We start from the raw sequence: 13,575 nt of genomic DNA, 5'->3' as shown, positions 1-13,575 counted from the left end.
AGTGCTGGCAGTTACCACTCAGGAGACCATAAAATAGGAGAAAGGGGAGGAAGGAAGCATCCCTTTGCCAGCATTTCCTGCTGCTTGAGTCTTTGCTCCCGTGTCCAGGAACTATAAATAATCCTGTTCCTTTAAGTGACACCAATAAATGCAGAGTGCCCTGGCTGGCTCCTGGAGTGGTGACAAGGCTTTGTCTCCTGCTAGAGCCATTGGGAAAGCCAGAACTCCGTGGCCTGCTGCAGAAGAGAGGGTCACAGTGAATGGGAAAGTGACACTTGTCCCTGCCAAGTGTGCTCTCCTGAGGCACACAGGGAGCTCATGTCAAGATCTCTGGGAGAACCCTGAGCCCTGCTTACTGTAGGGAGGAGCAGAAAACACCACAACGTGGCCAAAGGGTGCAGGTTTCCTTTCTTTTGTTAATTTAAATCCTGCACAGTGGGCACTCACCATTTTATTTCTTTACAGTGTCATGGTCAGGGAAAATGGGACCTCAAAACCCCCTACAAAACAGCTGTGAGGCTGTGTCTTATAACATGGACACTCAAGTTGGGTGTGAGAAGAATTTTTTTCAGGGGAACAGGCTGCCCAGGGAAGTGGTGGAGTCACCATGCCTGCAGGTACTTAGAAAAGGTGGAGATGTGGCACTTGGGGGCACAGTGATGGATTTAGTGGTGTTGAGTTCACAGCTATACTTGACTGTAAGGGTCTTTTCTAACCTAAATGATTTTATCAACACAGATTAAATGAGAGGTGCTTTCCCCTCACACCTTGGAAGATGAGAACACATAACCAATTGTAAAAAAAGATGAGTTTGGAAGCAATAGATCAGACAGGAATTAAAATCTCATGCATAGCTTAGAAGAGCAGTGAGGGCTAAGACAGACCAGCAGCTTTGTCTTCTCAGAAAATAACCTCTCCTTGAGCAGTTCACATTAACTTCACTCGACAGAAATAGGCCATGCAAGTGACTGTGGCTGCACAAGCCTGTGTGTGGCACTGATTGTCACAGCCTCAAAAGACAGTCCAAGGACACTGTGCACCCAGGAGCTGGGTGCTAGGGAAGCTGAGGGGCAGCCCTAGGTGAGGCACGAGAAGCCAGCAGGGTTGCTTCCCGTGGAATTTACAACCAAAACGTCACCTGACAATTTCTTCCAAACAATACACATTCGAAATGAACCAATAACCCAAGTACAAATTGAGGAGGCTAACACCAGCCAGCTCTTGTCCCTCCCTTGTGCCCTCACCTCCCACTCCCTCGGCCCCAGTTCCAACATGTACAAACCAAAGGGCACTTTAGCACTCGCTTCAGAAAGTCAGCCCCAAACCTTGTGCTGCGTTACCTCACAGCTGTTCTGGGGCAGCACACAGGAAACCATAATCACACCATTCCCCTTTCCCAGCATGTGATGGAGGTCTGGGCACAAGCCTGGATGTAGCTGGGGTGGGATATCCTTGGGGTCAGATGGGTACAGACCTGTACCTGTCCTGTCGCGGCTGTGGGCAGGAGCTGAGACCCCCATGGTGTGGGCACCCTCCCATCCCCACAGGCCAACACCCTCCCTCTATTCGGAAACCAAACACCTGACACTCCTGCTTTCCAACAAACAGGGCTTTTTTTCCCCCTTAAACCTCCAATGCAGCTGCATGCTGCCAGTCTGCCCCATGAAAAGTAAAAAAAATGCATTAAAAATAGAGCTTTACTCACCTTTTCTCAGCAGGCTTCAGGCTGAGATGTGCATCCTCCTGCTCTGCCTCAGGTTGGACTCCTGTCCAGCCGGCCCCAGCCCAGCTGTCCCTCATCAGCCCTGACTGCCACACGGCTGTTGGCAATAAAAACACAGCAGGAGGGGTGGGCAGTGAGCCCTGCTGTCATTTTTGGAGGTTTTTGGAAGTGAGGTTGGTGGGGGCTGGGTGTCCAGAGCCCCTCACCAACAGGGCTCCCTCCCCTCAGCAGCCCCCTAAGATGGCGGTGGGGGGGCCCTTCTGAGGTAAAAGGGTTCCTGCTGAAAAGTGTGGCGGGAAGAGCCATGAGAAACTTCTGCTCAGAGCCCCCTTTCTCTCCCAAAACTTCCCATCATGGCTTCCCATATTCCAATTTCATCCTTTCTAAGCTGGGGGGTTGTGTGTATTTATATTTTTTTTTTTTTTGTTTAATCAAAGTTTTATTTTACCTCAGTAAAAGCACAAGCACCTCACGAGCAGTTTCCCCCATATTCCATCACACTTCACCAACTCTTACCCTCCCCAGCTGAATTATGTCCTTGTTTTGTTTTTTATTCTTTTGCATGTCAGTTCTCTAAGTTAATTCAGTGCTAAAATGAAGAATTTAACAAGTACGGCTGGATTTTCTCATTTGAAGTCCCTCTGCCTCTCAGTGCAGCCCTAGCAAAAGGCTACGGCCTCAGGCTGCAAACCACAGAGGAAAAAGCTGCCTGGCCCACATGTACCCTGTTTCCTATATGGTGTAGGGGAAAACAAGTCCTTTTTCCTAATCTCAGAGCAGGCAGAGCCACACTGACTTCCCTCTCAAGCTTGCCTGAGGGTGCTGAGTTCCATCTCCCCGACATCTTGAAATGGGCAAGAAGAAAGCAGATTTTTGCAATGGTTTTTGGCACTGATGCACACCAAGCTGCACAAGGGCTGGCCACAGACACACATCCAGTTGCACAACACAAAGGCCGATTGTTCAGTCACACAAGGATAGAAAAACCCCCTCACACAGCAGAGCTGCAGGACACTTGGTTGGTGTGCAAAGGCACGAGCAGCGCTCCTGTGGGAACACAGCGAAGCCATAACACTGTGCCACAGTCAGGACACGTCCCCTCGGAGGGGTGCAAAGGGATAAACAGCTCTTATGGAAACACTGGCTTGCAGTGTGAATGAATGAGGCACGGAGAAGCCTGGGATGGGGTCTCTAGGTGTGCCTCAGTTTGCTCACACTGATTTAAAGCAGGGGTTCTTCGATGAAAAGCTCACTCTGTTCCCTGTTCTGCAAAGGACAGGATTTATATGGAGTGAGTATGGAGTGCTATCCAGTCTGCTTTACTTGCTTAATTACCAGCCTAAACAATCACGACAGCAGCTGGGTTGTAAAGATGATGGATAAGCTGACACATAAACTGTTGTCGTGCTCTGGGTTGGACCAATTTTATAGGTAACCTTCACAAAAGATCTTGTGTGCAAACCTACAACCAACAGACCCTGGTATGTAAACACTCTTGACTAGATTTAGTCTTGAGGAAAGCATCTGATGTGAATTCCTTGTGACCATCAGATGCCTGAGGGCTCTGATAAAAAAAAAAAGGCCAATTTTAAGTTGGATGACTGGATTTTCCCAGCGCTTCTATCACATGCATGTCGCTAAAAGCACACGAGGCTTCACTGAGAGCTGGCCTGCTTTGAGTGGAGATAATAATTTAAGGGATGCTGACCCAGGAAACAGGCTGTTCCTAACTAATGTGCAAATGTAACATAATGGCATTGGTTTTGTACAAGGAGATTTTACTCGGAACTGGCACCATGTGTCAGAAGTGTAACTGCTTTGTCCTTAGCAGGGTTTTCCACAAGTTACCGAAGGGAGATCTGTGATTTCCCACTGGGCCTGTAGCCAGATGAAGGTGGCTGTCACACAATTCTCCAAAAGTCCTTGACTTACCTGGAGACAGCTCTGGAGAAGCTGCTTGACCCAGGTACCAGAAACTAACCTGGGAAGGAGTCCCACACATTGTTACCTACAAACAGAGGCCCCCCAGGCTGGCAAACAAGCCAGGCTGTCATCCCTGTGGCAGGGTGGGATGTAGGGCATTCCACAGCAATTTCTAAACCAGATGTTTCTGTTATAAAGTTCATTTTTAGCAAGAAGTGCCAGGCTGCTGAAAACCCCTTCCCTGAGGTGCGTTTTGGGGAAGGGGTAGCACAGCAGATCATGCTCACTACATCTGGTGTACTGGCTTTCTCCACTGCAATACAGGTTCAGTATGAAAAATCTCATGTAGCCAGACCCAAAATGCAGATTTGTGTCAGAAAGCTTACAAGGACTGGACAGTAAGTGTAAAATTCTATCCCTGGTATTCCTGTCCCATGAAATCAGTCTAGAAAATTCTGGGTTTCCACTACCCTCTAGTTTCATAGCCACAGGAGAAAAGCAAGGTGGGATAAAGAGCAATGAATGCACTCCCTTTTTTGCCAGAGGTAAAAGAAGTAAATCTTCAGGCTTGCCTGATATTTAATTACCTTTAAATACATATCAAGGTGTACTTCTACCAAACTCAGTAAACTTTGCAGTTAGGAGGGTGATTTTTGAACAAAACTATGCAAAGAGAGTTCTTCTGTACCTATCACAAAAATTGTGGCTTTAACTCATTTCTCACTTGAAATATAAGCTGTTATAAAAATATCAGTGACTATTACTTGCCTCATTAGCTGATGTTTCTCTGTACTGTGGGAACACACACACAGGACTTGCCTTGTCCACCCCAAACCTGCTGGAGGTGCTCCCCCTGAAGCTATGTAGGTTCCTGGAGTAAACAGGCAGATCCTGTTTGGATGGAGCCTCTTCCTGACCTGGGGATAAAGTGCAGGACTTGTACTTTGCAGGAAAGAACTCACTGAATGGAAAGTACACAAACACCTCCCAGATCGACCATGTCTTTGTGAGTTGTTTTGGTAAGTGTAAGATGGAAGGGTGGCTGCAAAAAAAAAATCTGGATTAAAAGTGTTTTTAAATCTAATAAATTAAACTGCAGCAGTAGGTAGGATTGGTTTTTAGGGCAAATGAAATGCGTTGATTAGATGGAAATGGCTCCCTCCGCTGTTTCCCTGAAACTCAACTCAAAAGCAGGGCCTATAAATCATTTCAGTAGAGATCCCTGTCACACCTCAGGGAAATCTTTCAGGCTGCAACAGAAACACAGACCACAGCTATGAGTATTCAAAATAAAGGAAGAATTTCCCTCACATTCCTGCAGTGAATTCCTTGCTTCATGCTAGCTTGAACTCCTGACATGCAGGTTGCCATAAAAGAAGTTAGAACTCCAGACTCAGAGGATCACAGGATCCAGAAGAGGAAAAAATTGTTACTTTTGTGGCCAAAATCTCCTTTGTAAGGCCACTTAATGGTATCTTTAGTATGTGTTGAAACAGGGTGAAGCTGCTTCTGGTAGCCCTTTATTATATTAAAAAAACAACCACAACAACAGCAACAAAACCACGATGAGATGTTTCAAGCTACTGCATGACTATCTTTGGGGTTTCTTCTTTTTGTTAAGGTCTTCACAAAATACAAAATTAAATGTCTTTTCTACATACAGAACAAAGTAGAATCAAGTAACTGATTAGAGTATGTACAAAAACTTACACATTCTATCTTGTTCTTTAAAAAATATAAATATCAACAGTGTTCAGTAAAATGGGTTGGTTTTATTTTTAAGGCTTCATTCGTAGATCCTTCATTATTTAATGATGTGGCAGGTAGGCAGAAAAGGGAGGGAAGAGAGGAGGTCATGTTTTTTATTAAAGGTCATGTGTTTAATTCCTGTGAGATTCTTCCTCATTTTAGGTAGGAGGAGATTTCCCTCCACATTGATTTAAGTTTTCAGGAAGCAGAGGTGGAAGGAAAGAAGAATAAAACCTTTATTATTGCTATTTCTTTTCCTTCATTAAAATCTTTGTTTAGACCTGTCTCTGTCCATGGTCTTTGAAGAGGACCATCTGCCAAGTATGGGATCAAAGGGACTCAGGCAGGGCTGTATCCCAGCTCCACCTGGGACAGGTTAGAGTGAGGAAGAGGCTGCTGGAAGTGTTTTACCACCGAGCCCGGAGGAGGTAGCAAGTGCTGCAGCCAGGGCAGCTGCTGCTGCTGCATCCCTGGGCGTGAAGTCCGTGGGGAGACTTTCCATCAGGCACTTGAGCTGCTCCTGGCCCAGTTTGATTTTGTCGTCGAGCTCTCGCTGCTCTATGAGGAGCGCGGACTTCATCTTCACAAAGTGCTGGTAGTCCTGGAGCTGTTCCTCAGAGAGGTAGTTGCCCAGGATGTCCAAGACCACCCGTTCCCGACGGTCAAGGTTTTCCTTTAGCTCCCGGGCGTCTTCATGCTGGCCAGCCAGCAGCTTCCGCTTCTCGTTCAGTGAACTCTGCACACCAGAGAGAGCCCTTCAGTACCAGCAGCACCACACTCCCTGAGCCCCTTTCCTTCCTCCCAGCACCACCTCTGCAGATGGCTGCTAAGCTCCCAGACAAGCAGTCAAAAGCCTGGCAGAAGAGGACGAATTCCTCATCACAAAGCGACTGTGAACCTCAATTAACTGGACTCTGAAAGTCCTTGCCAATGAGAGGCAGAAAGTGATGCAATACCGTCAGGAAAGCTCGCCTGAAAGCAACAACTACCAGGAAAATCTGGTTTCAAAACCACCCGAAAAATGTTAAAATGTGTTGGCTGTCACCAACACAGCTGCTCTGTGTCCAAAGGCTGCAGGATCCCAGCCATTTATACAAACGGGGATTAAGACTTCCAGGGACAATGCCTGAGCTACTGCCGGTACATGAGCACCGAAAGCCCTGTGCTGCCCTCCTGGCAGCCCCTGGAGGTCGCTGTAATGCCGTGGTGGTGGTGGCTGCTGCCCACGCCCCGAGCAGGCCAGGGCTGTGCCCATACGTACCCGCTCCTCGCTGTTGGCGTTGTCCCCCAGGCTGCTCAGGACGTTCTCCACGCGGGCCAGGCGTCCCGAGAGGGAGAGCAGGAGGTTCACCACCTTATCCAGATCGCCAATGAACATCTTGTACTTGTCAAACTCGTTGGGTTTGCACAGCGTGCTGATCAACAGCTCCACCTCCTCTCCGAGAGCATTATTCATCTTAATGTCCGCGAGCAGGCCCTCCTTGGCTTCCTTCAGGATTTCCAGTTTGTGGGTCAAGCTCCCGATGAGCTCAGCCTGTTGGAGGGGAAGCATTGCCACATTGGTTGTTACCAGCATCACCCTGCTCATATGTGGGTGATGACAACAAGAGGATATGGCTGCAGTTCCTGAGGAGCAGGGTCAGGTCAGCAACAGCTGACAAAGAAGGGAGGAAACGGAGAAAATACTGAAATTCCCCACCTCGGAGATAACCCAAGCAGCCCATGAGGTTGCATGAGGATGTATTTGTTCAATGAACATCTATAAAAGAGATCTCTGATTTGGTGTACTGTATTCTGATACTCAGCTACCTACAGGTGAATGTTCTGTAAAACCTCTGGGTGAAAAAAGAGCTGCAGCCATGTCTCTGATGTGCTCCTCATGCCCAGCCTGAAACACCTTGAGCTGCACCAAACAAGTGCCTTGCACACAGGGCATTGAGGAAGCATTCCCACCAAAGATGCTCTGGATTTACTCAGTGTCTGAACACAGAGAACACACCCATTTTGCAGAAACACTGGCACCTATTTCCCTGCCAAAGAAAAGGAGGCCCCCAGGGTTCGGTTACTCCAGGAACAGCAGTGCTGCACATGTGCCAGAGATCCTAATTTCTGTTAGGATTTAGTGGAAAGACATATGCAAAAGCAAGTCTCTGGCCTAGGGCTTGCAGTTCCTGCTTCTGTTTACTCAGAACCAAGAGCACAGCAAGCAGGAGCAGCTCTCCATGCAACAGGCAGGGATTCTCAGTGTCTCCAGTTCAGGCACTGCTGAGGCACAAACACCTGTGTGTTTATCTACTCTGCACACAAACATCGCAGGATGGAACAAGTCAGTCACAAGGTGGCCTGAAAATACTCTCTCAAAGCCCTCTTTCCATCACAACTGAGTGTCATTCCAGGCAGGAGGCAGTGCTGCTTCAGAGGAGGAAGGATTTTCAAACACTGGTCAGGCTGGGGTCACTGAGCTGGCCCTGGTGCCCAGGGTGGGCTGGCAGTGGGGTTCCCAGCTGCTTTGGCAGCAGGGAGCACATGGCTCTGTGTGGCCAGGCACCACTAGATGGAACACTTGGGCGTGCATTGCTCTGCGGCTGCACTACAGCCTGCTCTCCACCGCCACACGCATGCAAAGGCTGAGCAAAAGACCAGTAATATTCCCTGAAAGCAAATATCCACTCCCTGGAATGACCTCCACTGGCTAGCAGGGTAGATCAGGGGAGAGGGAGCAAAGGTAATACTAAATCCCACCTAAGGGTCAACCAAAACTCCTTTATGGGCATTGTTCCCTCAGAAGTACCCAAAGACAAAACTCACCCCTTGCCCTTCCCTGGGGCTATGATTCTAAAGCCCCTTTCCAAAGAAAGATCCTCAGTAGTTGATTGCTGGACCAAAGCAGAGGAGCAACAGGAAGGATCGGTGTTCAGGGTCACAGTTAGATAGGGAAATCTCTATGGCAGGACTCCATGGGGTAGTTTCAAAGTCTGGCATTAACCTCAGCAAGTTTTCAGGTGGATGGAGCTGCTGGGAACTGGCAGCTGTTCCTCCCTGCTCCAGGAGATTTGCCCTCCAACCGTAGCAGGAGGCTATGGGGCTCCTGAGAGTGAGGTACCTTTGTTCTGAAGGCCTGGGAGCTAGAGAGGCCTGTGACTTAGGTTTGTGTTCATTAATCAGTGACTCTCCTGCAATCCCAAATACCAGCCAACAGAGCTTCTTTCCATACTTACAGTGGAAACGTGTTTGGTTTATCCCAATGATCTCCCACAGGCGCTGCCCTCAGGAGCCCCTTCTCAGGTCTAAGGCTGTGCAAGGGTCCTGCACACAGACCACGAGCAAAGAGGCCAGACTGTACTGCCTGGGCCTAATCACTCCCGTCTCTTTCTGGCTTTCCATGCAAACGTAACCTTTGAGGCCTGGGACTTGCCCTCCATGGCAGGCTCATGGTGCAGCACCCTTGTCTTGTTCCGCACCTCTCACCTTGGTATGAGCAGGCAGATTTGGAAGGGAGTCCAAGGAATGCTATGGACGTGGCAGGGGCTGCCATTCCCTTTGGAGCTGGGTGCTCTACAACCAGTGCCTTGGGCCACATGATGAAAGCAGCAGGCAAAGGCCCTGGGCAAATGCTTTTGATAGTGACCCACCTGTGTATTTGTGACCCAGAATCTGTGTAGGGCCACAGAGAGAGGAGGTGGTGAACAGAAAATTAAATCTGGGCTTTGCTACACTGTCCATGGGAGTGTGGGATGGTTTAAACTTTGAGGTAGACATGGCTGCTTTTGACAGGAAGGTAGGAAGTGTGTAGGAGAGACACAGACAGGCCACAAACACCTGCCTGTGGCCCCCTGGGATGTGGGAGCTAAGCAGCATGCCTGTAATTACCAGGTAACTAATGTGAGACAACCACAGGGGAAAATTAGAAGGCCCTGCAAAAGCCCTGGAAGCAGAGCATGGAAGCTTCCAGCAAGAGCTGCAGGGGGTCATTCCACAGTGAAATGTAGCCTCAGTAAGAGAGCAAAATGTGTCCTCTCCTCCTGCCTGCTCTCTGCCCTTCCAAGCCATCACATGGAGGTTGTGCTGACTGAGCCACAGAGGTGCACCTGGCTTTCAGTGGGGCAGAGAAAAAAAGTCTGGGGGAAAAAGAGTAATGCATGTTTCGTTGTATGCAGTGAGTGCAGACAGACGGTGAAATGGGTAAACTGATTTCACTGAAGAGGAAAGTCTTGGGAAAAAAATCTCCTGCACTCAGAGCAGTCACTAGCTGGACTCTGTTTTTGTTTCCAACCCAAGCTGGCCTTGCACAACTTGCTTCAACTTTTCCTTCCTTGCTGTGGAACAGGGACTGCTCCTGACAGTCTGTACACTCAGCATTTGGTATGATCCAGACCCGCCTCAGTGTGGTGCAAGACTGGTACTCAATTTGCAGTGAGTAATTCAGATTAATGCTCTTATACAATTTGGGTCACTCTAACGAAGCTTCACAGGCAGCCTAATCGCTCCCATGCAATTTTGGGTGCTGCCAAAAGCTGACATCAAATAGAAATGCACTTCAGGTCTTATTGTTATTTCAGGAATGTGAGCAGCAAACAGTATTGTGTGCTGAATTTACCTTTTTCTCATTGATGTCCAGCAGCTCTTCTTCCTCACCTACTTCTTCTGGCAAGTCCTTGATTTTATTCAGCAGTTCTGCTTTGGGTGCTGAAACGCTGTAGTAAGCGGGACAGGTGACCAGGGTGACAGGAGCTTCCTTTTCCTCTCTCCTACACCAGAGTGAAGAAAAAGGAAGAGTTCAGTCTGAGCCTGACTTTTCCCAGTGTTTAGATCCATGGTTTTCCAGGACTCCCTCTTTGGTACCTTCCAAGGTGATTACCCACCAGAACAAGGCAGGCTCCTGCCATCAAGGGGTGCGTGCCAGCTGCTGTCCCAGCACAGCACAGCCACTGGCTTTAAAGGTGAGTGGACACAGCTCTGCACAGGATTTACCTTGCTGAAGCACAGCTTGGCTGGAGGTGGCCAGACTGACCTTACCTGGCATTATGCAGTACACCTGACTTCTGGACAGTTCTCCAGCTGCCACTTGGAAGTCTCTGTCTTAAAAAGCCCACACTAGGGGACTTAGGCTGATCTTGTAATAAGTAGGTCCCCTCAACCATCCTTCCAGAATTTGGCCTCTTGTTGTCTCTGTGCCTGCCATTATTTTCATCCTGATTTTACTTTACTATCTCTGTTCCTTTGCTTTGGACTGAACTGCTTCAGATTACTAAATTAAAGATAGCAAAATCCAGTTATATCTCCAGGGATGTTTCATTTCCTGCTCTGCTCCCAAGCTCAGCATCATTCTCTACACAGCCCAGAGAGGTGAGCTCAGAGCCCAAGCATAGAGCCCAGCTCATGGGAAAGGCTGTTTGGAAATGCCCTGTCAGGCCTCATACCTCTGAACTGCAAAACTCACTCTCACCTATAGACATGCAGAAAAATTTGGCACAGGCTGTCCTTAGAAGCAAGGGAGCAGGGAGTTCTGCCCAGCAGTGCTTACGTGTCACTCGCCACTGCTGTCCTGCTGGCTTGTGTCTGCGACATCTTCCTCTTCATGTTGTTCTCCTTCAGCACGCTGGTTCCACCGGGGAAGATCCCTTCCATCAAGTCCATGGTTGTCTTCATTTTGGAATCTGGATCCAGGATATCAGCCAGAGACTTGTCTTTATGGACAATTTCTTTTGCTAGAGCCTCTGACTTAATATCCTCTGGGGTCTTGTTCTTTGCCTTCACTGGGGGTGCTGTGCTGGTTATCCCTGAGTCCAGGCTGACATTTTCCAGTGCTGGCTCTCTGGGGTTACCTTCAGGCTGAGTTATGGGCTGTCTGTCAGTGCTCTGAGGCCCTTCAGGAGAAGCAGGGGACTGGTGCTGCTGATCCACAGCAGATGGAGAGCCAGTCCTCTTTAATGGCGTTGGCCAGTTATTTTCAAGGGTGCTGGTGCCCAGCTCTGTTATCTCCCTCTCGGCCGGGAAAGCTTTGGGAAAGCTTTTCAAGCTGCTATGGACAGAAACATTCTGTGAGATGAAGAGAAACTTACCACCCAGGACCATTGTGAACACATGGTAAAGGCCTACAAGAAGCGAGTTTTCCTTCTCTCTCACTTGTTTTTGTGTCTTGCTTCTCATTCCAATATGGAGGGTCCACAGTGTGAAGCCACTGGCACCAGAATTGTTTTGTCCCTTCAACCTGGGCACTGCTGGATTGTCCTTCCAACACAGAAATAACTATTAAACACCAAGTCACTTTGTTTTCCACTGGCAGGCTGGGGACATTGCGCCTCCCCCTCCTGAGCAGCCTCTACCCCGTTTGTCCTTGCTATGTTGGAAAGCCAATCACTACTACAGCCCCAGCCAGATTCTTCCCAGATGGATATCAGAGCAGCTCCCTGGCAGTGAGGGAAGCTGTGCTGAGTTAAACCTCCTAGGCACTTTGCCCAAAGTCCTGTCCTTCAGGAGAATTTCCCTATACAGCCTGACTGTGACATATTTGCATTGTCATTTCTTGGCAGACAGTCACCGCTTCATAGCGGCATTATTTTGTGCCAGGCCCAAAATATATTCTGGGAAATACTAACTGTTTGGAGAAACCCATCATGGATTTTCACAGTTGTCTCTCAAAACCCAGTAACTGGAAGGAGCCAGCAGCCATTCCAGCTCTGTGCTGGAGAGAGTCAGAAGCAACCGCGCTGAAATCTGCAGGGAGAACCAGCCCAGGAGTGTTCCCCCATAGTCCCCTGTCCTGGGGGTTTTGGGGAGCACATGTCAGTGCACCTGCTGGTGGACCAGCAGTGAGTCTGTCACTCCCTGTCCCCTGACAACGTGCAGGCTCCCTGCCTGGCTGGCAGCTGAGGGTCCCATAGCCTGAGGGATGAGCCCCATCTGTCCCAGCCCTGCATAACTTACTGTATATGGCCCTGCACTGCCCAAACCGTTGCACTCCAGCCCACCCTTACCTCACGCCGGCCTCCTCTGGGAGCCGGGGGGATTTGTCTCCAGCTGCCCCGTTGCCCTCAGCAGGAGGGGGAGGAGGTGGGAATTCCTCAGTGCCACTGGGAGAAGTGCAAGAGCTGAGGTCGGGAAGAGGATGGGATGGCGGTGGTGGGGAGAAGGGCAGTTGGGAAGGCGTGACAAACACCTCGTCGTCGTCCTCCTCGTCCTGCAGCGCCGGCGGGGGTGTGAGCTGCAGCCCCGACTCCGAGATCCGGAGCTGGGTCATGGCCTGGGGAGAAGGAGTCTCTGGGTCGGAGGAAGTGCTGCTTTGCGTGGGCAGGGACTGCCACCTCTGGGAGGGCTTTGGCCCGGCCGCCGGTGGAGACACCATGGCCCTGGCGTAGCCGCTGTCTTTGGCCGAATGAGCCCACGCCACTTTGGGTGGGAGGGACCTGTGCAGCAGCCCCGCTTTCCTCCTCCACACCATCTCTTCCGTGGGAGTCTCGGGGGATCTGTCCTGGACAGCATCCAGAGGCTGTGCCTGAGTGCTCCCGCTGCCCTCAGGGGGAACAGCCTCTCGTTTGGCATGGTGCTGTCTCGGAGCCTGGCTGTCACCTGTGCTCTGCAAGTCTGAGTGAGCCTGGGCAGGTGTGTTAGAGGAAGAGTGGCCAGGCCCAGAAGGAGTAAGGTTAAGGAACAAGGGTTTAAAGCCTTGCTTTTGCTCAGGATAGTGACTCCTTGCCTCTGTTGGGGCTGGGAAAAATGCAGAAGTCCTGCTATCTGGCCTGGAAAGTTCTGAGAGCTTGTGATTCTCAACCAGCGTGGCAGGCCCGGCGACAACCTCTGTGCTGCGGAGGGGATGGGGATAGTAACTTGTGAATGCCTTTTTCTCTGAGTGGCTTCTTTCTTTCTTGCTGAAAGACCTGAATACCAAGAGATAGACCATGGTAAGATAAATAACTCATCAATGAGCAGGAAAATTTATTGTGCACCTCCTTAATGGGCAAGTTATCAACACTGCCAGAGGCCAGCATCACTGCCTGCTGGTCTACGTGAGGTACAGCTGAGCTTTGAAACTGGAAGTGAAATCCTGAGCCAGATTCACTCCCTCTCACCATCTCCTATCATTTTCCGTGTGTGTTACATCACACACGTAGCATGCACCACAGCAGTAACTCAATAGAAAAAATATTAGGAGAACCTCATGGCTGGCTTCCTTTCTCGCT

General features: G+C 49.6%; 1 protein-coding gene and 1 long non-coding RNA gene across 11 annotated transcripts in view; one reads left to right on the top strand and one right to left on the bottom strand.

Annotated features, from left to right (window-relative positions):
• The first annotated feature begins 538 nt into the window (after positions 1–538).
• On the top strand, positions 539–4,739 carry LOC137472824 (uncharacterized). The gene is made up of 2 exons (XR_010998433.1): positions 539–3,689; positions 4,459–4,739. It is a non-coding gene; the product is annotated as an uncharacterized lncRNA (long non-coding RNA).
• A 405-nt stretch (positions 4,740–5,144) lies between these two features.
• SHROOM3 (shroom family member 3) overlaps positions 5,145–13,575 on the bottom strand; it is a 115,106-nt gene continuing 106,675 nt past the window's right edge. For 9 of the 10 annotated variants that reach the window (XM_068188228.1, XM_068188226.1, XM_068188233.1 and 6 more), the window contains 5 exons: positions 12,373–13,272; positions 10,920–11,417; positions 9,993–10,143; positions 6,657–6,929; positions 5,145–6,131 (listed from right to left, as the gene is read on the bottom strand). In XM_068188228.1, the coding sequence (XP_068044329.1) occupies positions 5,772–6,131; positions 6,657–6,929; positions 9,993–10,143; positions 10,920–11,417; positions 12,373–13,272 (2,182 nt within the window). In that variant the 3' untranslated portion in view covers positions 5,145–5,771. The remainder of the gene's footprint in view (positions 6,132–6,656; positions 6,930–9,992; positions 10,144–10,919; positions 11,418–12,372; positions 13,273–13,575) is intronic. The other variant, XM_068188225.1, reaches the window with a different exon arrangement.

This window comes from Anomalospiza imberbis, chromosome 4 (assembly GCF_031753505.1).
Source record: "Anomalospiza imberbis isolate Cuckoo-Finch-1a 21T00152 chromosome 4, ASM3175350v1, whole genome shotgun sequence".
Lineage (NCBI taxonomy): Eukaryota > Metazoa > Chordata > Aves > Passeriformes > Viduidae > Anomalospiza > Anomalospiza imberbis.
This window is presented reverse-complemented; position numbering and strand designations above follow the sequence as displayed.